Source organism: Lampris incognitus, chromosome 15, assembly GCF_029633865.1.
Source record: "Lampris incognitus isolate fLamInc1 chromosome 15, fLamInc1.hap2, whole genome shotgun sequence".
NCBI lineage: Eukaryota > Metazoa > Chordata > Actinopteri > Lampriformes > Lampridae > Lampris > Lampris incognitus.
The window spans coordinates 15,377,129-15,404,868 of record NC_079225.1 but is presented as its reverse complement, the minus strand read 5'-3'; the positions used below and the strand labels follow the sequence as shown (position 1 = coordinate 15,404,868).

Below are 27,740 nucleotides of genomic sequence, written 5' to 3'. Positions count from 1 at the left end.
CCATGACAGCTCTTCAGATGAACGTATTGCAATTGAAGGAAGAACTTCCGACCAATTTGAACGTGTACACCCAACTACTAAAAAAAAATACAGTAAATGTGATATAATCCCTTTAATCCAGCACATCTGAACCACACAGTTCTGACACGAAATAAATCTCTTGTTCAAAATGCATTTTTCACATCTATCCCATCATCCATTACCCGTGTTGGTTGTACCCATTTCGATTAAGGAAAGCATTTCCATTCGTTCATATTGTGCTTATCATATTGGCCTATACTCGAACTGGTCACATTCATCCAATAACATTAAGTCAAAAGTTGGCTGTAACTATCTGTCCCCATGCACCCTCCTCCATTGCTTTTATATTTTCTATCATTCCAGTATCAATTTATAGTACAGAAGTACAGAAAATACTTTGATGCTAATTAACATGAAGTTTTGCATGTGTGCAACATATAAAATACACACGTGTGAAATGTTAGGGCTGTATTGGCGGCACGGGATTATTATTTTTGGTAAATGGGTACGATCACCGGTTATTCTCCTTGCGATGCCTTCGAACCTCATCGTCAATGCTGCCACGGAAATCATATTTAGAGCATTTCAAACGGTGACGGCTAAATCAACGGGGACGGATTGTGTAATGGTGTGTGTGTGTGTGTGTGTGTGTGTGTGTGTGTGTGTGTGTGTGTGAGAGAGAGAGAGAGAGAGAGAGAGAGATAGAGAAGGAGAGAGTGCAAGATGGATGGAGAGAGACAGATAGAAAAGGAGAGATAAGAGTGCGAAATAGATGGAGAGAGACGGATAGAGAGAAAGGGAAACAGACACTCACGCACACACACACACAAACGTACCCACGCACACACAGATAGAAAGGGAGAGAGGGAGAGCGATAGATGGAGAGACAGATAGAGAGCGAAAGGGAGATAGAGAGCGACACGCGCGCGCGTGCGCGTGCACACAGACACCCAAACACACGCGCACAGAGAGAGAGAGAGAGAGAGCGAGAGATGTTGAGAGAGAGAGACAGAAACGGAGAGGAGAAAGGGAGACAGACACACACGCACAGATAGAGAGACAGAGAGAGAGAGAGAGAGAGAGAGAGAGAGAGAGAGAGAGAGAGAGAGAGAGAGAGAGAGAGAGAGAGAGAGAGAGAGAGCACAGAAGGGGGAGGGGGATACCGATCATGTCGGTGGGAGGGGTGCGGTGCTGAATGAACAGCTCCAACAGAAAACGCGCGCCTTGGCAAATAAAGTGATCGGACGGCCGTCGGCGCAGCGCTCTCTCTCTCCCTCCCTCCCTCCCTCTCTCTCTCTCTCTCTCTCTCTCTCTCGCGCGCTCTCACTCACTCACTCACTCTGTCGGCGGAGCCAGCTCAGCCATGAACCAGCCCAGCTCCCCATCCTCCAGATCCACGTCAAAACTTTCGGAGAGCCCCCAGTCAGCGCGACCATGAAGCGGCAGAACGTGCGGACCCTGACCCTCATCATCTGCACCTTCACCTACCTGATCGTGGGCGCCGCTATCTTCGACGCGCTGGAGTCGCAGAAGGAGACGACGCAGCGGACGAAACTGGACAAAAAGAGGGCCGAGCTCATGGAAACGTACAACTTGTCCAAGGAAAACTTCGACGAACTTGAGAGAGTGGTGCTGCAGCTGAAGCCCCACAAAGCCGGCGTGCAGTGGAAATTCGCCGGCTCGTTTTACTTCGCCATCACTGTGATCACAACCATCGGTAAGGCGAACCCCGCGTGCACCCGCCGCCGCCGCCGCCGCTATGGGCTCCACAGGTCTGGTCACACTTGGGGGGGGGGGCTGGGTGCTTTATGTACCAGTAGAAACCGAAGTGTCGAAGTAATTATCCCCCTTTAACGACCCCCCACCCCCCACCCCCACCCAGAGTAAAACCTCTGGGGGGGGGGGCAAAGTCCATTTAGCGAGCATCTCTCATCACCCACGCCTCGTCCAGTTTTTGTAAATGCTATTAATAATGACGACGCTTCAGGAAACTCGAGATGTGTGCCAGACATCTGTTCACTGTTTTGCTGATTATCCTGCACCCGTATCTCCAAAAACCTTCACCCTGACATCTCAACACTTTCTTTTTTTTTTTTTTGCATGCGCGGCCTTAAAAATCCACTTGTTTACGGCGATTTACTTGCAGCTTCACTGTGGCTGTTTCATCTTGTGCCCTACATAGCCACGACTGCAGCTACGTACTTGAATTTTGGATTTCAGGAAATAACAAAAAGAACAAAAGTGATGTGTTGTATTTACCTTTACATGTCATTTAACAGTGTGACTATACATACACACACACACATATATATATATATATATATATATATATATAGTGGGTGCCAGGCAGATTATATCAAGCACAATGTTCACCCTTATAATAAACATTATTTCTAATTGGCATGTTTAGACTACATGTCCTTCCCTTTACCTTTGGCACATTTCTCTCAGCTAGCTGTATACATCCACCCTAATAGCCCTCATCTTCTTGAGCCACCCGGCTGTGTTTAGTGTCCGTGGCAGCTGTCAGCGGTGACCTGGCTTGTAACCCTATCATATGCGGACCACTAATTGCAGGCTAACCCAACCCGGGTGTCTCTGACCACCACATCACTGTAATTGTGAGCCCCCGAGCTGCTGTTGCTACACAGTGATTGGCTTTTCACTCTGCCATTAAGTATTGATGACAACATCAGACCCTCGCTGTTCCGTTGGCCTCCTGCTACACACCGCTAACGCTCTGTTTAGTAGCATGGCCCGCTGCAGTCCACATGCTGAGCCAGAGGTGCGCCTATACACCTGCATTCACTTGCAAGAAATGTTATGTAGGTCTCGTCCTTCCAGCCAAATCCCAACCAAAGTTCTGGTTGAGGTTTCATCTTAAGCGTAGTGATTTGCGGTGTGCATTAGCTCACTCAGCTCTCGGCGATTAAAGCTAGGGCAGAAGTAAATTCTCCGCCATCGGCAAAGGCCCCAACACGTATAAGCGTTATTCTAATACATCGTGTCAGACCGGATTCTTTGCAGTTGTGATGTGATGAAACCAGAACTTGAGTCCAAGTTCATCTCGCCGACACCCCACACAGAGCCACCACGACCCCCCCTCCCCCCGCAGAGCCCTCGGTGCACTGACACAACTCGGCGTTTGAGATGGAGGGTGAGGGTGGGGGGACCAGGGTCTCTCCGTTTAAAACCAGCTCTCAGTTTATCTTCCTTTTAATTAAAAACATGATGAGATTGCAGCGAAATGCAAAAAGCAATCCGAAGAACTCCACAAATGGAATTTCGTTCCAACCGAATCAGGCGATGACGGGCAGGAAATTATCTTCACATCTCCATCTGTCATAAACAAGCAATTCCCCCCCCCCCTTTTTTTTTTTTTGGTTAGCGCTGCAAAAAGATCAATCTGAACAGACTTCTGTTTACAGCAGTTTGGAGAAAGCCACCGATACGTCACTGATCTGCATTACTGACGGCACCCTTGCACCGAAAACAGCTTGCACATGGCACGGTCTGGAGCAAACCCTGCACCCCTAAGACGACCTATAGACACAAGAGGGGGAAGGGATTCGGAAAGCGACGCTTACTCTGCATACACTAGTGTGTGTATGTGTATGTGTGTGTGTGTGTGTTGGGGGGGGGCTTCCATTAACACCACTAACCAGCCACTTGGAACGATTAACAAATACAAAGACCAGCACAATGGAAAAATAAACGGGCTCTCAAAATGTTTTTGATCTGGATATGGAAAACCTTTTTTTTTTTTTTTTCTTCTGTCAGTTCCAGGGGGGCCACGGGGCCCGAGGTTTGTCATTATCAAGTCAGTAGATGACGCATCAACACTGATTGTTCTGGGGCTTAGGCTCATACGAATTGTGTTGAGGAACACAGACAATTCACCCAAGACAATCAGCTTCTGTCAGGTGGTGTGTGAAATTGATGATTGCCAAAAACGGGAATAATAAGGCCGGTTTTAGTTCTATTGTTCTTCATGGACAGCTGACCTTGCCGTGCAGAAACTCCATGCCCCGATCTGCTTACGCCCATTTAACTGCTTGGCAGAGAAAGAAACGGCCTCTTATTCTAATTTTCTACTGCCCTCTTTTTAGGGAGAGAGGAACCACCGTGGAGGAAAAGAAGCAGAAACGTGTTGATTCGGGGCTTCTCTGACCTTTCGTCTAATGCGCGATCTCCAAAAGCCATTACCGTAATTAGCGATTCGGGAAAACACAACACAGCCTTCCGCATTTTGCGTCACAAACGTCGCCGTGCTTGTTTGTCTTCCTGGCGGCCCTCGTGGAGCCACGGACCAGACCTTTTCGAGAGACCCGTTTGTATTCAGCTCATCCCATGAGCAACGTGGCTTTGATAGCTCATTTTGGCTGTGGGCCTTGTCGATCATTCGGTCAACGCCGACTCGATATGTTGAAAGAAGAGCTTTTGCCGGTGTGATGCTGCAGTTACCTAGTCATCTTGAAAAGTCTATGAATCTGTAATCTGTGAAGGGGAGAGGAAGTGAATACAAATGGAGCGAAGAGATGCAGTTTGAATGGGTCATGAGCAGCTTCGGTTGCTTGAGGAGAAGGGGGCTATTGAGTGAAATGCAGATGGGGTTTTAATCCTTAGACTGCCAAGGAAAATTAGAGTTGGGGGGGGTGCATAGGTGATGCTCTTTCAATCCCTCAGCAAACGTTGAGATGCCCTTGAGCAAGAGTCTTACGCCATAGTTGCTCGGCTTAATTGACAAGCAGTGGATCATCTGTTGGTGTAGTGGGCGGCTACATCAGGTATGGAGGTGTGTGTAACTGCATGACATGGAATCAGACTATGGCCGTAAAGGCTCGCACCTTCAGCGAGTCCGCCCTGGCTGAAGATAATTGAAAAGCTTCTAAACTTTCACCGCCAGTGGATAAAATGATCGCAGGAGGTAGAGAGGGTCACGGAATAATCGCAAGGTCGCTTGTTCGATCCCCGGCTCCTCCGGAGAGCGTGTCGAAGTGCCCATGGGCAAGACGCTGAACCCCTAACTGCTCCTGATGAGCAGGTTGGCGCCTTGCAGGGCAGCCTCCGCCATCAGTGTGTGAATGCGTATGTGAATGGGTGAATACATTGTAGAGTGCTTTGAGTGGTCGGTAGACTAGAAAAGCTATATATAGTATATATATATATATATATATATATATATATATATATATATATATATATATATATATATATATATATGCAGTCCATTTACTATATCTAAATTTTGCTCCCCGGAGTTAAAAATGCATTCGGCTAACAAAGCGTGCATATATCCATTTCCACTGGAACCACAAGAACCAGTAACAGCTTGAAATATTAATGATAGTTACTCACATTAGTAACTTTCATTATCATTATTATTCACGTCAGCTTAAGAGGCGAGCACTGAAAGCAGCCTGGCGGAGTGCAGCTGACCAGCCCAAGTTTTCCACATGGCTGCAAACCGTCTCGTAACTCAAGATGCTTTCTCCCCCCCAGAGATGAGTACTCCATCATCTCCGAGTGTGAATGCTGTGGGCGTTGAAAAAATAAAGATGATAACAAGACAGAGTGGGGGAGAGAGAAGCAATAATGATGTATAATCTGGAAATTTGACTCATCCCCTCAGCAAACATGTTGACATACTAGCATGAAGTGTTGTAAAGCTGGTTTGTATGCGCTCTGTCAACACAGTCTCACCCCCGTCACGTATGGAGGACGCTTGGTCGGGACCCCTCTTCGTCACTTTGCAGCGCTCTGGGTACCCCTTTAGCGTCAACTTTCAACGTGGAGGGTAGTTGTGTTAGTTGGTCTCGCCTCATATCTGTCAGCAGACAAGGGACTGAAATCATACACAGCACTTTACTTGATCAGCGGCAGCATACGGCTCATAGGCACACAAAAAACACAATTATCACATATTCATGAACTAATTTTATCCTCATCAAGATTTTTTTTTATATATAGAAGTACAGATTCTAAATCTAGCTTTGTTTTATCTGTGTGCATTCATTGCTAATGTGGTTAACATGCTAAGCTAACAGCTACAACCGTTAACTCCCCGGAACTTCAAATGGGGCTCTTCCTCCCCGAAGGTGATCGCTCACTGTTCGGTCCGAGGTAAATTTGACTTCCTTTTCATCGGTATTGTAGCGGGAGAATTCAGGGGGCGGGCGGCACCGAACCCGTGTTCCTCGCGACTACGTTAACCAGTCGACTAAAGGGTCTGACCCGTTAGCCAACGGGCTAGTGAGTCTACTCATCCGTGGTCATAGTTTTAGGGGGGAAAACGAACATGTATGAAATATTGCGACAGAAGAAGGAGAATACTGTATGGATAACGGTTGCAGAGAGTCTGTATTACGTGCTTCCTGTGACCTGAACTCCAGTTGACCCCGTCGCTGGTGAAGAGCTGGCTCGGCATTACGTCCGGGCAGTTTTTTGGAGGGTTAGGCTTGGTGACGAGTGTTGAGAGTAGAGCAACTGTGGCCTTTTCCCGGCTCTTCTTACATAAAAGGAGCTGAAAACACAACAGATGACCTTGCGTAACCCCGGTGTGGCGCTCTGCACAGCGAGGCTTTGCCCTCCTCGCTTGTCATGGAGACAAACCCAGATGAGAAGTGACATCATGCCGCATGCAACGTTATCCTTTCAGGAAGGAATTAGAGAACACTAATCTTCTCATTGGCGCCCGTGCATTTTCTTTTTTTAATTTCTAATATGCCGTTTGATAAATAACCATGACCTCGTAGAATTATCACCCAAACGTTCACACTTTTATGAACTAAGATTTTGTGTGTCGTTTGCTGTGCAATACTCGGCATCTCTATTGTCGGTGCTAGCTAGCACTATCAGTATCTTCTCAAACTGCCAATCTATGAGACATCTCTTTAGTATTCTGTGGTTGTTTTCATTGTTTGATTGTTGGAAGGCCACGCGCTTTCTGAATTTTCTGATGAGTAGGCCTCAGTAAGCCTATGGGGCTTTGTTGAGGCAAAAGTGCAAATCTGCTGTTTGTGTGCGTTGCTTCTTTCATTTTCGATGACCTTAGAAGTGAAAAGGGATCCTCGCACAGATTTATTGTTGTTTAATCTGACTGAGAGGACGCAGCCTCCACAGTTTCCACAGACACCTTACCCGGCTACATCGGCCTTAGCGGATAATGGTGTGCCACCTTTTAAGGGCCGCGGCTCATAAAGTGCGGCGCTGGGTGGATGCTTTTATCAGTCTAGTACCGTCAATGCGAACACTTTTAGTGTCCGTGGCCCCGGCGGGAATCCAACCCTCATCTGGGGTTGTGTTACAGCCATCCTCTACCCCCGCCCGCCCGCCCGCCCGCGGCTGTGCAGGGCTACGGGCAGGGAAACACTACGCCGCCGCAGCCACGGCTGGCAGAGAAAGGGCCCGATGTGTGTGAGAATGTTGACAGAAGTGACTCTCATTCCTGGTCCATCTCAGTTCACATGGCCGGGGGAATGTTTACCTAGCTTACGTCTGCTTAATGCACCGCTTCTTCAATGGAAAATTGAGCTCTTGCCCGACTCATTAAACAAAACATGACTTTGTATTTATTAGACTTCATAATCCGGCGGGATCAGATTGGATTTAAACCAAATAAAATAGTACGGGGGTCGTAGGCTTTCCAGATCTCTTTTATAGGTTCGGTTTGAGTCTATTCCAGAGTGTATATAAATAGGCACAGCGTGATACTTACAGTGTAAGATATGTACTGTACTCCGGCCAGTTGAGTCACATTTTCCCGCTCGGCCTGGTTAACTTCACCAGATATGAAAAGTCTCTTGTCGGCTCTTTTTTTCCTCTCTCCCCGTCTTTGAATAAAAAGAACGTCATCAGTGTAATCTCATGGCCCGGAATATTGAATTATGCGCCTGTCCTCGACCCAAAGCTTTTAGTGAGCGCTGGACAGGTAGAGCTGTTTGATGAATGTCCTAATCCTTTCCTCTGGAAATTTGAGATTAACTGAATTGTGTCCCAGCCCATCAGAAACAAGACACCACATGTCCACGGATCCAAACCACACCTACAGCTGCGTGCAATAAACGGTGTCTTTATTCAGTTTAAACGAGGAGCTATAAATATGAACACTTCTTAGTTACTGTATTTATGATCATGGACAATAAAACCTTGCAGGGATGGTTTTGACTTCCTTTTTGGCTCATGACATTTGTGCGATAAATCATAGAACGTGCATGAAGTTATATCAGGAATTGGGAATCAGGAACACTTTGTCATTTCCCCTAGCCTATAGCAGTGCAACACAAAGACAAAAACACATATCCAAAAGCTACAACACATATATCCAAACTAAACACATATCCAAACTAAGCAACAAAAAAAAATAAAAAATCACTGTCCGGTAAAAAAAATTAACGCCAACCAGGATGACTGTCGGAACTGCATGGGCTAGCAGTTAGCTTAGCCTGCCTCACTTCCGTGTCCTGTCTGACCGCCCTCGGTGTTTCCTCTTCGGGCGCAGCTCCAGGCAGGGCCGTGGTCCTTGGGCCCACAGGACGCAGCAGACCAAGCCCCCTCAGCCGATCCAACGCCAGCTCTCCCAGCCAGACACCTTCGACACACCTCCCCGCACTCCACACGACGACACAAAAAACACAGCCAACGCCAGGCGAGGCCGCCGCCAGACCACCCTTGGTGTTATCCGAACTGCTGGTCTGCATGGGCTAGCAGTTAGCTTAGCCTGCCCCGCTTCCGCGTCCTGTCAGACCGCCCTCGGTGTTTCTTCTTCGGGCAAAGCTCTGGGCAGGGCCGTGGTCCCTGGGCCCACAGGACGCAGCAGACCCAGCTCTCCCAGCAATCAAATGAAGACACAAACTTAGACGCAGACGTGGACAAAGACTGCATGGACGGTACTGGGTGAGGCCGCCGCAAATGTGCGTTCGCGCCGCCACCTTCCCACACCGGAAGCGAGTAAAAAATTCTCCGTCTATGCCAGTCTCCACTTCTTTCTTCGTGTTGTGTACCTGTGGCGCATAGAGAGTACAGTACAGAGCACATCAGTGCCCAGTGACCGGTGGACAGAGTAAAGAAAGGCTGATGTGAACCTCCACTGGTCTGTCTGACGGAGGGCTGGCTGGTTGTGAGATGGTCACGGTTCTGTCTCCTGGATGAGGTGAGTTCACTGGATGGACTTTCTCCTCTCGTGACCTGAAAAGGAAAGGTATTGGGAACTTGTACGGAGGGATGTGATTCCGGGAACTCCGCGATGAGGATGGGGCTTTGTGACTCTGTTATGAAGCACATCACGTGGTGAGACTTTAAAGGCGAAGGTGAGGATTTTTAGAAGGCTCCCCTATTCACCGCTAACCCCCCCACCCACCAAATCACGTGCAAAAGCTTTGTTATGGTTTTTTTGCGAGAGCTGCTTTGAATGGAAAATGTACTTGGCAGACGTCAGACTATCTGTGTTTACATGTCGTCCTCGTTCTCTCCGTCCCCTCCGCTCACATGCAACCTGCGGCCAGACCTCCAGAGTCAGAAGTGTGTGTGTGTGTGTGTGTGTGTGTGTGTGTGTGTGTGTGTGTGTGTGTGTGTGTGTGTGTGTGTGTGTATGTGTGCCTTTTCCACAACAGTGTGACGTCGGATAATCCCACAGTGCAACGCCCCTGCCTCCTCTAAGAGCTCGGTGGAGCATTTACAGTTAAACTGACAACAGAGAATCAATATCGGAGTAAATTCAATGAAGTCAGCGCACGCACGCACGCACACACGCACGCACGCACACACATACAGACACACACAGACACACACACACATTTTTTTGCCTTTTTTGCCCTGACACGCAAAAAAAAAAAAACACGTTTCAAATGCTCAGGATGAGAACATCACTAACACAGCATCCATCCCAGAAGAGCTCGTGGGGCTGTGCTACTTGAGGTTAAGCCCACACTGGGAATAAAACACAAATCCTTGCGTAGACCCCCGGACCAAAATAACAACCAACCTCTTCTGCAAAAAATAAATAAATAAAAGGGGGCACATACAGCTAAGTCATATGATACCAGATCCCCATCTGAGAACTGTCCCCGGGGAACGCTCGGTGTCACAGCTGTGCCGCAGAGCCCCGGCCCTCCCACATCTCCGCTAGCTCCCGTGGCTACGACATGTAGCTTCAGAAATGAGCTGTCTGTCTTCCGCCTGCAGAAAAAAAAAGGTGGGGGGGGGGGTGAAGACCTCTGCGTCTGCAACCCTCTCTGCTTTACTAATGTTTCATTAAATAGTAATACCGGTCGGGGCAGCGTCGCCTCCCTCCCTCCCTCCCTCCCTCCCTTCGTTTCGTAAACTCATTTTTGCACGCCCTACCTTGCGGTACGGCAGTGTGCGATAAGCCGCTAAAGTGAGCGGTGAGAAGCTAGTGTTGTGTAGTTATGCTTCGCAAAATAATTGATAGCTTCCATGGCTTTTTTTTTCTTTTCATGGCGATGTGCAATCATCATCCCCGACCAGCTCGCCAGCCCCTGACAGCTCCGGCCCCTCCCGAGCCTGGAGAGGTGTGTGTGTGTGTGTGTGTGTGTGTGTGTGTGTGTGTGTGTGTGTGTGTGTGGGTGGGTGGGTGGGGTGGGCGTTGTTGGACATCAGGTTGAGTAACTGGCGTGTTGTGTTGATTTTGTGTTACTCTTAACTGGCTGCGAGCGTTGAAATGATTCGGTCCGACGGAGCCAAGATTGCAGGTTGCCTGACTCGTGCCCCGCCGCCTGCGAGGGGAATATATATATATATATATATATATATATATATTTATATATTTATATATATATATATATTTATATATATATATTTTTTTTTTCCAATTTGTGTTCAACATCTGCTTAATCTCTCTGCAAGCCAACCTGGATGAAGTGGACTGTCATACACTGGGGCCTAATGGTAATAACAATAACAGAGATAGGTGAGCAGTGTTTACCCCCGAGGCCAGAGACAGGGGCAGGAGCTTAGGAGTGCACTTCCAATATCCATATCTGAGACGACCCGGCGCTGAAACAACAGTCTGCTTTATTCCTTCTTTCTTTTTCTTTTTTTTTAGTGGAGAATTTCAGATATCAGACAGAAGCGTTGTCTGCGGCTGTGCAGACTGGAGTGATGACATCAGGATGAGACGGGCTGCACTACCGCCTCCATAATCACAGTAAAGAATGCCCTCTCAGGTATTAATAGCACCGTAGGTAGGGTACGTAACCCGGGTCAAATGGCTTTTGCAAAACACTTACTGTGATTGCTGCAGCCTACCTCGGTGCCAGACTGGTTTGGTTTGCCAAATACAGTAGGCCTTGGCAAGAAATGCCAGCAAAGTTTGGTTGTTTTTTATCCCCCCCCCCCCTTTTTTTTTTTTCCAATTGTACCTGGCCAATTACTCCACTCTTACGACCTGTCCAGGTCGCTGCTCCACCCCCTCTGCAGACTACCACATGCCTCTTCCAATACATGTGGAAACATCAGCACGTGGCAGGATCACGCTATTCCCCCCCCCCCCCCCCCAGTTCTCCCTCCCCCGAGCAGGCGCCCTGACTGCCCAGAGGAGGCGCTAGTGCAGTGACCAGGACACACCCCCACATCCGGCTTCCCACCCGCAAACACGGCCAATTGAGTCCGCAGGGACGCCCAACCAAGCCGGCAGTGACATGGGGATTCGAACCGGCGATCACTGTGTTGGTAGGCAACGGAATAGACTGCTATGCTACCCGGACGCCCCAATGCCAGGAAAGTTAAGCCAATCACAGAAAGCACAATACAAAACATACAGGTCCATTTAGTCCAATCTACCAGGTCACCATCCATCCATCCATCCATCCTCCAAACCGCTTATCCTGCTCTCAGGGTCACGGGGACGCCGGAGCCTATCCCAGCAGTCGTTGGGCGGCAGGCAGGGAGACACCCTGGACAGGCCACCAGGCGCCAGCCCATCACAGGGCCCGCCAGCCCATCACAGCCCCCCCCCCCCCACACACACACACACACAAGCACGCACTTCATATGTATTTCATACGTTCCACAGGTCTAGGGACAATTCAGTACGGCCGGTTCACCTGACCTACATGTCTTTGGACTGTGGGAGGAAACCAGAGCACCCGCAGGAAACCCACACAGACACGGGGAGACCATGCAAGCTCCACACAGAGGACGACCCGGGACGACCCCCAAGGTTGGACTACCCCGGGGCTCGAACCCAGGACCTTCTTGCTGTGAGGCGACCGCGCTAACCACTACACCACGGCGCCGCCACCGGGTCACCGGTGAAGACTTTACCACCTGCCGTTTAGATAACATTCGGCACAAGTTAGATGAGAGAAAGTGTGAATGAAGGCGATGCAGTAAGTCTGACTTTATAAGTAGGTTAAAACGACGACGTGAAGGGTTTGAGCCAGGACAGGGATGCAGATTAGGAGAGAACTGTGTCCATCCACTCTGTTCCCGTCCACCGTTGCCATATGGGCAGCCTGGGGCAGAGGCTACCTCACCAAGGTGAGAAGGAGACTCACACACACACACACACACACACACACATATGGTCAGATTTCGCAAAAATTCGTGGCACTTTTTTACATATAGGGGTTTTCATCCATGCACAGACGAATGTACTGTACCGCTAGGAGTCGGAGAACAGGAGGAACCAAGGGGCAGACCCCTGGTTTTAGCGCCTTGCTATGCCGGATCTACCATATGGGCAACCTGGGCATGTGCCCGGGGGGGCCCTAAGCATAAAAGGGCCTTCTGCGATGGGAGAGCATGACAAACCTGAAACAAAAGGAGGCAAAGCCTCGTCCGTCATGTTTGGGAAGAAGCGGACTCCATCGATAGGAAGACTTCCAAGAAGCCACGTGGTTTTCCTGCTTCCTTGGACGTTTCGACATCGCGCCACCGAGAGAAAACGGGGTACCCCTATCCAATATCCTGCTGGGTGTTTTATTAAAAACAAACCAACAAAAAATGGGGGGGGGGCACGGTATGGCTAATGAAGACTAATTGAGATTGAAATGAAATAGATTTTTGAGGAGGCTTACCTCTTGCTGTTACACGGGCATTGCGCTATCGGTTTTATCGTTTGTGCTTAGTCGCAGCGGAGCTTAAAAGCAATACCAGAGGAGATAAAGACACACACAAAGAGCCTGTACAGTATAAGAGAGCTGGAGCGAGAAACAATGGCCGACGTCTAAGGTTCACGTAACACCTTGCTAAGATCCATTACCCGGTTTAATTGCATCTGAAGCCGCCGGTCCTTACGGCAGAGGCCTTCGATAGACATACGCCCCACGTGGCGGGACATTTGATAGCTTAACAACATGGCGCCCGGCCCAGTCGGGGAGCTCAGACGCTGGGCTGACGGGTGTCTGTGCTTCCAGGACGGCGCGGTTGCCAAACGCACAACACAGTACACACACTAAGGTGTAGAGCGCTGTGTCTAATAGGAGCCGAAACCGTAAAGCAAATATTTATTTTAGTGTCCTCGGAGCGCCACACGGGCAGGCGCCGGACGCCGCCGAGAGAGTGAACGATGCCGCAAAGCGTGCAAACATTGTCTTCGTGTAAATGATTGTTGGGGGGGGGGGGGGGGCGGGAGGGGGCGGCTGTGATTTGTGATTGGCAACTCATCCGACGCTTACCGGAGCTGTCCTGGTGCTTTGGACCTGGTGGTCCAGACAGGTTGGCGCCGAAGCCAGGGTCTAGCTAGGTGTGTGTGTGTGTGTGTGTGTGTGTGTGTGTGTGTGTGTGTGTGTGTGTGTGTGTGTGTGTGTGCGAAGGGAGGGAGTGTTAGCAGGCCCTCTTTCCATCCGAAGTGCCAAAGCGTCAGTCAGGTGATGCGGAGCGGGGCTCCGTGTGTTTACAGCTAATTCAGGGTTGCTGCCTGTTGCTTTTCATGGATTTTTTTTTTTCTTTTGTTTTTTTTTTTTCTTTTGTGCGCATCTGTGTAAAGTGATCCGTGTGTATCTGCCAGACTACTGTCTCGCCCCTCGGTCGGTGCCAGTCCTCGGTGAGCAGATGTCAGTTTAGGGCAGCATCTGCTCCCCTGAAAGCCCCTCGCCAGCGGCGGCCGTGCCAGAGCGGCGGCTGCACAGGAGAATCAGGCGGCACGTCGCGGTGCCGTTTCGTGAAGAAACGGATCTTTTCTTTCTTCTTCTTCTTCTTCTTCTTCTTCTTTTTCTTCTTAGAGGGACACCGAGACATCGTAAGAGAAGAAGGCCGACTGCAAGACGAGCTGGACTTTTAAAAAAAAGGGGGGGTGATGCGCGAGCCGGGGCTGGAAACAGGAGTCGGTGGTGCAAAGGGGAGCTAGCAAGACGAGCAGCAGAATAATAAAACATTAATCTGCTGCGGCACAAATTAGCCGGGACAAAAAATAATGAGGCCGGCGTAAAATGACCGTGGCAATCTGCGGCAGGGCCCCCGTCCGCTCCCCGTGTCACGGCAGTGCGCCGTGGCGCTTTCATACATGTGGCCTTTCCGTACAAGCCCGCCAGGCCCCATGTGTGTCAGCGACGTGCGCCACCTCCCGTGTCCTTTTAAGTTGCACACATGTGTCTCGGCTCTGTCAGGACACTCACTTTGGCAAGGACAAGAGGGACGTCTTCGGCGGAGCTCCCCCTCGGCGGCTTCGTCAGGGGAGCCGCCGTGCGTCTCTACTTCGGCGACGCAAAGAATCCGGAGTCCCCGGCGCCGCGACCCGGTTTTTCTCCATTTAAGTCAACGGCAGCATGCAGCAGTCTGCTGATTCATGCTCTGCCCCTGCGCCGGTGCAGCGGGCGGGGGGCCGGGGCAGTTGTGTACGGGAACACAGCCCTTTAGTCACTACATATCTGTGGTTTCTGTCTGCATACTTGTTTTGATTTATTGCATTTACTCTGTTGACAACGGGAGGCGGACGCACTTACTTTCTCCAGCTCTTCAGCAGAAAGGAGTGATTTAATACGTCTCCCATTTCATTATATATATATACGTATATATACATACATATATATATATATGTATATATATGTATATATATATATATATATATTAGCAGCTGATGAGTGTGTGACGCACGAAACAAGCTTGTACTGTGGAATAACTATGTATTAAAAGTTGTTTTCCCCTATATCTATATATATATATATATATATATAATTTTTTTGTGAATAAAACGGAAATGAAATGGTGGGGGTGGTGCTGGGGGGTCTTTGCATTGAGAGGTCACACATGATGATCACTCCCACTTAGTTCCTCTTTTTCTTTCTCTGACTTTTTTTCCCCCCCTCCCCAATTGCACTTGGCCAATTACCCCACTCTTCCGAGCCGTCCCGGTCGTTGCTCCACCCCCCTCTGCCGATCCGGGGAGGGCTGCAGACTACCACATGCCTCCTCCCATACACGTGGAGTCGCCAGCCGCTTTCTTTCACCTGACAGTGAGGAGTTTCACCGGGGGGACGTAGCGCGTGGGAGGATCACGCCAGTTCCCCCTCCCCAACAGGCGCCCCGACCGACCAGAGGAGGCGCTAGTGCAGCGACCGGGACACACACCCACATTCGGTTTCCCACCCCGCAGACACGGCCAGTTGTGTCTTTATTAGGGACGCCCGACCACGCCGGAGGTAACACGGGGATTCGAACCGGCGATCCCCGTGTCGGTAGGCAACGGAATAGACCGCTACGCTACCCGGACGCCCCTCCCTCAAAACCTCTTAACTTGGAGCTCGTACATAAGCAACGAATGCAAATGTACGACTCCCCACCCACCGGAGCGAGTGTTTGAATCTTTACGCGACTCCTTGGTGTTCCGGTTCGAGGGGAAGAGAATGTTCGTTACGTCTGGTTGGTTTCCTCCCCTCCTATCCCTCCATCTTTCCCTCGTATAGCCGTGTATCGGCTCAAAACGCGCCCCTATCTACTGCGTATCAGGTACATAAATCACGTGATTTATTTAATTAGCTAATCCTCCCAGGGATCTCACACTCTGTTTGGAATGCCTCGCTTGCTGACCTCATGGAAAACTGCGTCCTGCCAAGGTTTCCTCTCAAATCCCCTAAAAAGGAACCTAAGGAGTAAGTTTGGAAATAGACCCTGTTCATACTTTTTTTTTTTTTTTGTTCTTTTCTCGCTGCAGGGAAACCAGCACATCAGGCCCGGCCAGGCCCGCTCAGACCGTCCCCTAATGAAATCATGTTGAGTTGGTTTTAGTAAAGGGTGCGTGCAGAGCTGCCAGGTGACTCTGGTTTACATGTACTGTGTGTGTGTGTGTGTGTGTGTGTGTGTTGGGGGGGGGGGTGATAAAAGGACTCCGTGTCGATGTATTACTACCCCAGGCAGGGTAAATTCAGTCATTTGTGGTCAAAGCGGTGCGAGTCACGACAGCACGTGTGTTTTAGTGTCTATGCGTCCCATGCCGATCAAAGGTGTGTGTGCGTGTGTGTGAGAGAGGGAGGGAGGGAGGGAGGGAGGGAGGGAGGGAGAGAGAGAGAGAGAAAGAAAGTGGGTGGGTGGACGTGGGGGTGTCTGCCAGCCAAGTCATGACTCTCTCTCTCTCCCTCTCCCCCCGCCCCTCTCTCTCCCTCTCCCTCTCTCTCCCCCCCGTCTGTCTGTCCCCATTTCTCTCTCTCTCTCCCCTTCTCTCCGTCTATCTCCCCCTCTCTATGTGTGTCTATCCGTCTCCTCCCCCCCCTCGCCCCCCCGATCTAACCCTTGGTTGATTTGGTCTGTGAGCCTGTGATGTCATTGGGCCGGGGCCTCAGCTGTGAGCTGGATGAAAGCACATGCTCCCAGGCCCGATTTGGAGCCCACAGAGGGGTAACCGAGTTAAACTGGACCCAGACAGACGGTTTGCCAATGTGCTGTCTCCTCTGGCATTACATTAGTTTGCATTTGACAAATGTGTCCCCGTCTCTCTCTCTCTCTCTCCTCTCTCTCTCTCTCTCTCTCTCTCTCTCTCTCTCTCTCTCTCTCTCTCTCTCTCTCTCTCTCTCTCTCTCTCTCTCTCTCTCTCTCTCTCTCTCTCTCTCTCTCTTGCTAAATCCTCTCTTTTATCTATCTTTTTTTCTGGACTAGCATGGCCGTGGATCACAGGCCGGCCCCACATCAGAGCTTGGTCTCATGTGTGATCCAGGTACTTGCACGGCACAAGGCTAATGGGCCAACCTCACAGGCTGTTTGTATTTGTGCTGGTTAACGTTGCTAAGTGATTGATTCCTGCTATTTTAGATTCTGGTGACACTGGAGATGTGCCAAGTAGGTAAAAGTTACCATAGCCAGCAATAGCATCGTTTTAGGGCCATCAGAACTGTGAAATAGATCCATTTCCACTTCAGCACATCCCTGCGTGCATCTGATAAGGGCTTTGCAATGGTGTTTTTGCCGCGGCAATTTAACGGCCTGTTGATATTAGTTCATTATTGATGGATCGAGCAAAACTAATCATTTTCGTCATAAGAGTTAAAAAGAGATTGAAAACCATGAAAAAGCAAAAAACAAAAACAAAACTTGGGATTGAATACTAATGTCAGTGCCCTGACTCCATTTGTGGCTTTACAGCGCCTGCAGCGATGATATATATATTAAAAAAAAATGAAAACAGCAGGTATCCTTCCTCCCAAACGCCTTCCTTCCCACCAGAAAAAGCTTCGTAGTTTCCCGGAAAAATGTATGAATGCACCACGTTTCCTTCTCTCAATTCCTGATTGCACTCATTGACCCCTTGTGTCGATATGTTATTCCAAGCGATGTATTCCAAGAATGTAAGCGGCTCGGGGCAGCTGCCTGCGAGTGAGGCCTTGTGGGTCAGAAAACTCGACAGTCAAATGGATGGAGGTGGGAGGGCCGAAACCTTGTTTGAATGCCTGCATAAACAACCACGGGGTCATCTGGAGTTTGAGGTGTCCATGACCAAAAACTGACGGAGGTCCGTCGGGTTCGCGCTTCAGATGGAAACGGGATCCTGGGCGTGGGAAATGCGACGGTCAGCTTTTAACATGTCTGGGTGTGATCCATGGAATGGCTCGAGGATCTGAAGTAGCCAAGACTCGCAGCTTCGGGTGGCTTGCTTGATAGCGTTTCTCAGCCCCAGCTGGAGATGGACAACTGTGTTGGAGAAAATGCTCCGCTGAGAGGGAGGCAAGCTGTACATAACTAACGGAGCGGACAGTGTTTATTTGTGCAGCATTACTGAACGTTCCCGTCCCTGTTTTATATTCAAAGATGGTGTAAGAGCAGATAAGAGTGACGTCAAATACAAATGGCTGTAGTGGCTTCCTTGTAAGCCCTCCTGTAAGCTGAAAACTAGGCTAGCCATATATGGTTGAATATTATCATTCCAAATGTTGCCTTTCAGCATGCCTTCCAACACGGCAGATAGCCGTTTTCGTTTTAACATTACAGGTCTTTCGTACCGCCAGTAATGTTCTCTTGGCAGAGCTGGAAAGTGACAGCTGTTAGCTACAGATAGCTAGCTAGCTAGCTAGCAATGGTGGAAATAAATCATTTTACAGCTTCTCCGTTCACAGAACCTGAAAGTCTTTAGCCTTATTAACTTTCCATGAGTGATGAAAACTAATTTACAGTGAAACTATGCTATTCAATTGATACATACTAGTGCAGCTTTCTTTTTTGACCCCCCCCCCCCCCCCACTTTTCTCCCCAGTCATTACCCGGCCAATTACCCAACTCTTCCGAGCCGTCCCGGTCGCTGCTCCACCCCCTCTGCCGATCCGGGGAGGGCTGCAGACTACCACATGTAGTCGCCAGCCGCTTCTTTTCACCTGACAGTGAGGAGTTTCACCAGGGGGATATAGCACGTGGGACGAGCACGCTATTCCCCCCAGTTCCCCCTCCCCCCCCCGAACAGGCAACCCAACCGACCAGAGGAGGCGCTAGTGCAGCGACCAAGACACGTGGAAACAACAATTCATAGTGCAGTAACACATTTTTTTCCTTTTTTTTTTTAGGGAGTTGTTCCTTATCCAATGCGAGGGTCTAAGTGCAGGATTTTGTGTTGTTGTAAAGCCCCTTGAGGCAAATTTGTAATTTGTGATATTGGGCTATACAAATAAAATTGACTTGACTTAACTTTACATAACCACATCCGGCTTCCCACCTGCAGATACGGCCAATTGTGCCTGTAGGGACGCCCAACCAAGCCGGAGGTAACACGGGGATTCGAACCGGCAATCCCCGTGTTGGTAGGCAATGGAATAGACCACCATGCCACCCAGTAACCCAGCTTTTTCTTTTTAAAGTAGCAACAAGATGCTATGATTTTAAAAAAAGAAGAAAAAAAAAAGACTTCACATAGACCATGGACTGATGGGCGCCAATTCAATAACGCCATACTAAATCCATTTTGGAAAACGCCCAAAAAGTTGATTTGCCTTTGATCATTTCTTACATTCGTTTGAGTAATGTTAACAAATAAAAAGAATTACCCTGATCTGAGTAAGCTGTAACCAAAGGAAAAGTCTATTTATGTGAGCCCAGTGCCTTTCTCAACTCTGATGTCAGCTCAGACTCATCCCCACCACCACCGTGTACTGGACACGTGACGGTAACCACCCCCTTTTCTCCAGCCACGATAGACGAGTGCAGCATCCGGCCGAGCATCGCCGACCCTCCACCCTGCCAGGGTCTCTTGTGCCGCGGACGCCGTCACCTCTGGTGCCTCTCTAGAGAGGCCTTGGTGATGGGCGTGTAACACGGCATGTTTCATAACACGCGTTTTATAATCCTACGGTGTCCTCACCCTGTGGAATAGCGGTTTGTTCAGTTCTCGTCAACACTGCCCTGCTATAAAGACGTCCGTTTTCTCTTGGCGGTGTGTTGTGGCCACGTGACTGCGGCCTTGAGTTTCTCTCGGGTGCCACGTATGCTTTTTACAAATTCCCACTAAATTAACCTCTGATGGATTCATCGCCCGTTTGTGACTACAGCACCATCATGTGACGTGTTGTCCCGGAGTTGATAAATGGGTTGTGCTCCTCGTCTCGTCGGCGAGAACAAATTGTGCCTCGTAATCAATGAAAATTTAATAGAGTGACAGAAAACTGGAGCCCTAACAGGCACATTATGCCATTCTTTGATGTATTTCCAAAGGCTTGTTTTATCTCTACCTAATTATTCAGCATAATGAACCCGTTTAGATGCATCTCCCGATGCTTTGGAGACGGACACGGGACGGGGAGGGATGGCACAATAAGCACTTGTCATCAGACTTGGACCAGTGGCCACGGGACCGAAAGGTGAAAAGTCTCTCAATACCAATAACACTGTTTGCATTGATGCCGTTGAGTAGTGTTCAACAACATCGGAAATTTAATTGAGAAAAACTCAGGGAAAGTTAATAAGGCACAGCACTGAATAAAGCTCAGCGCTCGCCTGCTGAAATGAAGTTGGGAGGGGGGGAGCGGGAGGGGGGGGGTTAGAAATTGTGAAATGATTTGGAGAGCGTGATTGTGTAACAAGGTGTTATGGGCCTTATTTGAGGACTCGCAGTTCAACATTGAATTACAAAATGCTGTAAGCCTTTTGGAATGGCAAGGATATTGAAAGCAATTATTTGTTTGCTTTGTTGAATTGTTTGTTTTCCAGTACTCACATCAGAACCAGCCTACTGCTACGGGCCATTAGCCGAAATGTTTTGCTGTAAATTATAATTGGGTAATGAGAGGCAGCAGGGAGCGCAGAATGAGAGCGTGTTGCAGGCTGCACCTGTGTGCTGTTGACCTTTACTTCGCCTGTTACTTTTGTCTAATGCGTCTGGCTCTTATCACATTTCAAGTATTACGCAATTTTCATATTTTCTTTCAAATGCTAATTATGGAGGCTACATTATCAGTCAGATCAGGCTCAGTTTGCGAAAAAAAAAACAAAAAAAAAACGGAAGTCCTTTTTTATAAATGGACCCATCTTATACAATCTGATTGTACGGTTCGGAGGAAAGTTTTGTTTCACCAGGAAACTTGTGGGACTGTGAATTTCCACAGTGTCCCTTTCTTTCTTTCTTCTTCTTCTTCTTTTTTTTGTTGGCTTTTCTCCCCAAGTACACTTGACCATTTACCCCACTCTTCCGAGCTGCCACACCTCCTCTGCCGATCCGGAGAGGGCTGCAGACTACCACGTCTCCTCCGATACATGTGGAGTCGCCAGCCACTTCTTTTCACCTGACAGTGAGGAGTTTCACCAGGGGGATGTAGCACATGGGAGGATCACGCTATTCCCTCCCAGTTCCCCCTCCCCCCTGAACAGACGCCCTGACCGACCAGAGGAGGTGCTAGTGCAGTGACCAGGACACATACCCACATCCGGCTTCCCACCAACAGACACGGCCTGTAGGGACACCCAACCCAAGCCGGAGGTAACACGGGGAATCGAACCGGCGATCCCCGTGTTGGTACGCAACAGAATAGACCACTACGCTACCCGGGTGTCCCGATGTCCCCGTCTTTCGATGCCAGCTTGAAACCTTTCCCCAATAACGATGTCATCGTTTTTACAAGGATAGTGATTTGTGTTAATGCCGTCGACACTTTAGTCTCCGACAGCCAGTCCAAGGAGAAAGAAGGAGAGCTTCAACATCTCAACTGACACATTGCTGCTGGTCACTCCGCTTGTTTTCACCTCCCAGAAAGGTGAGGCAGCACTTTTAACTCTGCCAGTGGCAATGAGTGTAATCCGTCTCAACAGTGTGATCCACCGCCCTGTGCGGCTCCAACGCCCCCCCACCACCACCACCCTCCTTGTGCTGTGGTGAGCGCCGCTCAGACGTCCTGCCGCATGATGAGTTTGTCATCATTGGAAGCATGGTAGCGGGGAGGGGGAGATGACGAGCTTGTCGTTCCTGACCTCTTCACTCTCACACAAGGGGACTACAGGCCCTGTCGCCTCCAGCTCCTTCGTCTTTTGTTGACAGGCACCGCTGTCATTTCGGTCATCCCTGTGTCTCGCTGAGTGGCTCCGCGGTCCTGACAGCTACTGAAAGCCCTGCAGCTCACACAGCCCCGGTGCTCACCTGAACACAGCGTCTTATTCAGAACAAGGGCAAAAGTCTTTTCACGGGGGTCAGCAAAGTATTCTCTACCTACCTACCTACCTACCTACCTACCTACCTACCTACCTACCTACCTACCTACCCAGGACCGACCTGCTGAGCTACCTCGCAGGAGAGTTGCCGTTGGGCTACTACTGGTATAATTTTAAACCAAGGCGATCACCTGAGCTGTTGAACAGGGTACACTGCGACGCTCATATTAAATCTATCCGCTCTAATGTCTCTCTGCTTTATTGCCTCCAGTCAAATTTCAGGGGTGCCCACCTGCAGGTGGAGAGGGTGTGGTTACTGTTGTTGGAATGTGAAATTAGGGAACACAAATATCTGAGGAGTCTTACGCTTTAAACAAAAGAACCCTAAAACATCTTTACAAAATATGCTATTTTGACTCTAGACGACCCAGCCGGGTTTAGCTGTAAGAGTTTTAACGTCTCTTGTTCTCTAGTTTATTCTCTAGTTTACATCCGTTTTCAGGTCTGAGCTGTAGAGCACACTGACCTTCACAAACACGAGCTGAAAGATCGAGACAGAGGCTGAGGACGAACATTGCAGAGATTAGCATTTTCGCGGCAGCATTAGCAGTAGCTGCAGCCCAAGTAGTCTGACATTTGATAATAAGCGGGAAAGGGGAGTGATTGCCCAATGCTGTGAGAACCGAACACATTCCGGAGATGCTAAGGTCATCAATTAGTTAGTTGAAGCTGTTGAAATTAATTACATTTACACTTCATCTGCATGACACTTTTATCCAAAGCGACAATTAACCAACCTACTAGGGTCATAGCGTACTGAATCATAATGATATAACCAAGAGTGCATGTCATGTCAAGTGCAATTAGTGTGCAACGTGTAGCTCACAAATAGTGATGCAAGCAATAGGAGATTCATATACTAATAGCTGGATGATACCACAAATAAGTATCACAGTCATGATCTATGGATTAAGGTAGGCATAGACAGCAGCCTTACAAAGACAGAACAGAGAGGGAGCGTATATGGTAATGTGTGTTTGAACTGTCCAGAAAGTACACAGCAATGTTTTGAACTTTGTGTGGCAAGACTGTAGGAGCCAGCATATGTGTAAGAACATAAGTATATTAAGTAATAGTACAAGATATGTGCATCTTGGTGCATACAGCATTGTTCTGGATTTTTTTTGCATGAGCTGAGAGACTAGCAAGAAGTAAATTGCAATAGTCTAACCAAGAGAACACTAGGACCCAGACCAGCAGATCGGATTTTTTTTTTGAAGATACTTTATTGATCCCCGTAGGGAAATTACGCTCTTCATTTAATCCATCCTAGCTGTGTAGCTAGGAGCAGTGGGCAGCTGCCGTGCAGCACCCGGGGACCAACTCCAGTTCGTCTTGCCATGCCTCGGTCAAGGGCACAGACAGGAGTACTGACCCTAACATGCATGTCTTTGTTTGTTTGTTTTTGTTTTTATCCCCCCCCCCTTTTCTCCCCAATTGTATCTGGCCAATTACCCCACTCTTCCGAGCTCTCCCGGTTGCTGCTCCACCCCATCTGCCGATCCAGGGAGGGCTGCAGACTACCACATGCCTCCTCCGATACATGTGGAGTTGCCAGCTGCTTCTTTTCGCCTGACAGAGAGGGGTTTCACCAGGGGGATGTAGTGCCTGGGAGGATCACGCTATTCCCCCCAGTTCCCTCTCCCCCCTGAACAGGCGCCCCGACCGACCAGAGGAGGCACTAGTGCAGCGACCACGACACACATCCATATCCGGCTCCTCACCCGCAGACACGGCCAATTGTGTCTGTAGGAATGCCCAACCAAGCTGGAGATAGCACAGGGATTCGAACCGGCGATCCCCATGTTGGTAGGCAATGGAATAGACCGCTACACTACCCGGACGCCCTATGCATGTCTTTTCTGACATGCAGCTGTGCGGTATGTTCTGATATGGACGGTCTGATCTTGCAGATGTTTTACTGAACAAAGCGGCAGGAACAGGAAACGGCCATAAAGTGTTCAGAAAAAGGGAGCCGGATGTCGATCGTCACCCCAAGGTTCCTTGAAGATCTGAAGGGCATGATTATCGAAGTACCGAGTCTCATCAATATATCCCTGAGTGTGTCAGCTTTGGAAGGGATGAAGAGCAGCTCAGTTTCGGACAAGTTGAGTTGAAAGTGTTGGATTACTAATCCGCTTAGTACAATGAGCTGAGCTCAGTGGAAAGATGCTCATCGGAGAAAAACTCTCAACGGCCAGTCTTGTGAAAAAGGCGATGATAAACTCTTTGCGGGGATGTCAATAAAAATGAGCAAGGCCCCCAAGGAGCCAAAAATAACGTACTTTTACCACCAGCAAGGTTCTCTTACCACATGGCACTTTTTTCTTTTAAAAGAGACATACTGTATCACTTAGAATGGCAGCACAACTGGCAAAGCAAATTTGGCACAAAGCAGACAGATGGCTTAGCAGCACAGGCCAATGTGGCAATAAAATCGAAGGCCCAAGGAATTAAATCAAGGCCCAGAGTAATTACATTCAGACTATTGGACAACCTTTCCTATTCGCTTCTTATCAAGGACTCACCTTTTGGCTGTGGCACCCAGCAGGTCCACACATGAGGAACATTTTGCTCATTGATGATGATATTGTGGGAGGGTGCCACGTCAAATGTTGAGCACCGGGGGGGGGGGGGGCGGGGGGGGTTTAGGAGATCACATCATAGGTTTTATGGTCGGCCCTTTACCTGAAGCTAGCAAACGTCACATCTCTTGTGAGGTTTATGAGCTGTGTCATGCCTGCCAATGTCAATACTTGTTGAATGAATCACGGGGAAACTGAAGGACAGAATGAGTCAGATCATATCTAGCGTTAGTGGAACACATCCGAATTCTGCGGCAAACATTTTCTAGTAAACTTCAGAGTGGTTCTCTCAGTAACTGTTTAGACCAGTGTCGATTTTCATTTGTCTCATAGCAGTATTCAAGGTCAGCAAGCGAATATAAACTTTAAACATTGACCTTTGAAATGCTATGATACTGCCCATGCCGCAGACTCCTGCTGTTTATTTCAGTCTGCTTTTGTGGTGTGCGTCCAGACATTATTTGGGCCATATCACTGCTCACGAGGCCCCGGAGAACCCTGACTAAACCACCCTCCTGTTTTTTTCATTATGCTGCAGTGTCTTGTGTCACACAAAGATTGAAAACACTACAGGGAAAACTCATTCATGAAAATAATGATTTCCCTGCATTAACAGAATAAGCACGGGTACGTGTTTGCAGCAATCTACCCTCTGGTGTTGTTTTATTCAGAAAGAAAGACAAAATAAAAGACCAGCAAGGATCAAATGGCTCCAGCCACTTCACAGAGACCAGCTGTCGGTGAATTATTCAAGATCCCTCTCCTGTACGCCACGTCAATACTTGGCCATTCCCACCGAATCACTCTGCATTCACATCTCCATTTGCATCCTGCCTCTGTGCGATGAGGGCTGTCTTTGAAATGATCATAAGTGCTGCTCTGAGAATACAAATCATCCTTTCTGTTCTTTGCCAGTTTTTATGTACTGTATCTTCCCAGCCTCCAACCACTTATTTCTCAGACATTAGCTCTCAGCACTGTAGATTTAATTAGTTCTGCCCCACTAACCCTGTGTCTCTCTATCTCGCTCTCTCCCTTAGGGTATGGCCACGCAGCCCCTAGCACAGATGGAGGGAAGGTGTTCTGCATGCTCTACGCCCTCCTGGGTATCCCCCTCACTCTGGTCATGTTCCAGAGCCTGGGCGAGCGAATCAACACTTTTGTCAGGTATCTGCTCCACCGGCTGAAGAAGTGTCTGGGCATGCGGCACACCGAGGTCTCCATGGTCAACATGGTGACCATCGGCTTCATATCCTGCATGAGCACGCTGTGCGTGGGCGCCCTGGCCTTCTCCCACTTTGAGGGCTGGAGCTTCTTCCATGCCTACTACTACTGCTTCATTACACTCACCACCATTGGCTTCGGGGACTACGTGGCGCTGCAGAAGGATGAGGCATTGCAGAAGAAGCCCGAGTACGTTGCATTTAGTTTCATCTACATCCTGATGGGCCTGACTGTGATCGGGGCCTTCCTCAACCTGGTGGTACTGCGCTTCATGACAATGAACGCCGAGGACGAGAAGAGGGACGCCGAGCAACGGGCTCTCCTGGCGCGGAATGGTCAGGCAGGCGGCCACCACCGCTGTGCCACAGACCCGCCATCTTCCTCCTCCACGCCTTCCGGATGTGGTGGAGGAGGCGGGATGGGAAGCAGTGGCGGAGGGCCGGCGAGCCGGGGCCTACGTAACGTTTATGCAGAGGTGTTGCACTTCCAGTCCATGTGCTCCTGCCTGTGGTACAAGAGTAGGGAGAAACTGCAGTACTCCATACCCATGATCATCCCACGGGACCTCTCCACCTCGGACGCCTACATGGAACAGGGGGAGGCCTTTTCCAACCCACTCCACTCCAATGGCTGTGTGTGCAGTCTACAGCACCATTCAGGCATCAGCTCGGTGTCCACCGGCCTGCACAGTATCAACACCTACAGAGGACTTGCTAAACGACGCAGCTCCATCTAGAGGCTGGGAGGACTTACTGTTTTACACCAAATCACAACTCATGTCTACAATGTGGGAAAGACTGTACTACTGTGGTACTGGATTCGCCAGTTTGAAGGGAGCTTAACTCCAGTCCTAGAAAGACGTAGTTCTCCCGCTGGTACTCTTTCTGGTACTGTTTAGCCAGGGTGCCTGCCTCTATGTGGTGCACTCCACCGTTAGCCTTCGGACTCTTTTTGCCATGCAGTTAACTTCCATTTGCTTGTAAGCACAAACCATTTAGGACTAAGGTAGCTAATTATGTCTTTGGTCAAATAATACCATTTGCTTAAGATGTAGTATGTGTCTCAAAGTCTGAGTCTATTACTGTTAAAAAGGCAGGGAATAAAAAACATGTGTGGCTCTTTTGGGCCAAGATTCTGCAACTCTGTCCCCATAATGTTGGAATTAATCATTTTAACATTCACTGATCCTTTTCTCATGAGCGTGATACTGAATTTGTTCATATAATAAAAGGACATTTTACATAGTGTGAGACATCTGTAAGGACAAGAGAGGGTGTGGACTGTGCATAACGATTGCCTGAAAATAAGAATTTTGTTTTAGCGGTGAGTTAGTCCTTTAAGTCCTGTTTTTCCTCAAAGACTTAAAAAACTCCAAACATAGGCGTCATTCTCACCACAATGAAATAGTGTACATAAGCGTTCGGACATCGCATTACCGTAGTTGTTGATGAAAGAGTTTATTTTCTCAGTTGAACTTTGCAAAGCAAGCTCTTGTCTATTCTTGTGTGTATAACAGAAGTTCAGGTTGAAGCCAAACACTTTTGTGTACCTTCTCTGTTTACCTTCCAAAAAGGAACTCCCATTTCAGGCATTTGGCTGAAAATCTCACAAAAAAAGAAAAAAAGAAAATGTCTGGCCACTAAGTCAGCAGGTATTGTGGGGGTTCGTTGTTTCGCTCAAGGACACTTTGACACGACACAATGCTATTAGAAGAATCAAACCTGTGTCACTCCAAATTCAGGACAGCCTTTCTAACCACTTGGTCCCCTCTAATGGTCCGTTTCAGACCTCACTGTTACGTCTTGTATAAACCACTTTGAATTTCTTTAAGAAATTGTTTTA

General features: G+C 48.8%; 1 protein-coding gene across 1 annotated transcript; it reads left to right on the top strand.

Moving 5' to 3' along the window:
- The first annotated feature begins 1,399 nt into the window (after positions 1-1,399).
- Positions 1,400-26,916, top strand: kcnk3a (potassium channel, subfamily K, member 3a). The gene is made up of 2 exons (XM_056294790.1): positions 1,400-1,738; positions 25,715-26,916. The coding sequence occupies exons 1-2, from the start codon at positions 1,456-1,458 to the stop codon at positions 26,632-26,634; spliced, it is 1,203 nt and encodes a 400-aa protein (XP_056150765.1). The 5' UTR covers positions 1,400-1,455; the 3' UTR covers positions 26,635-26,916.
- The last annotated feature ends 824 nt before the right edge of the window (positions 26,917-27,740 follow it).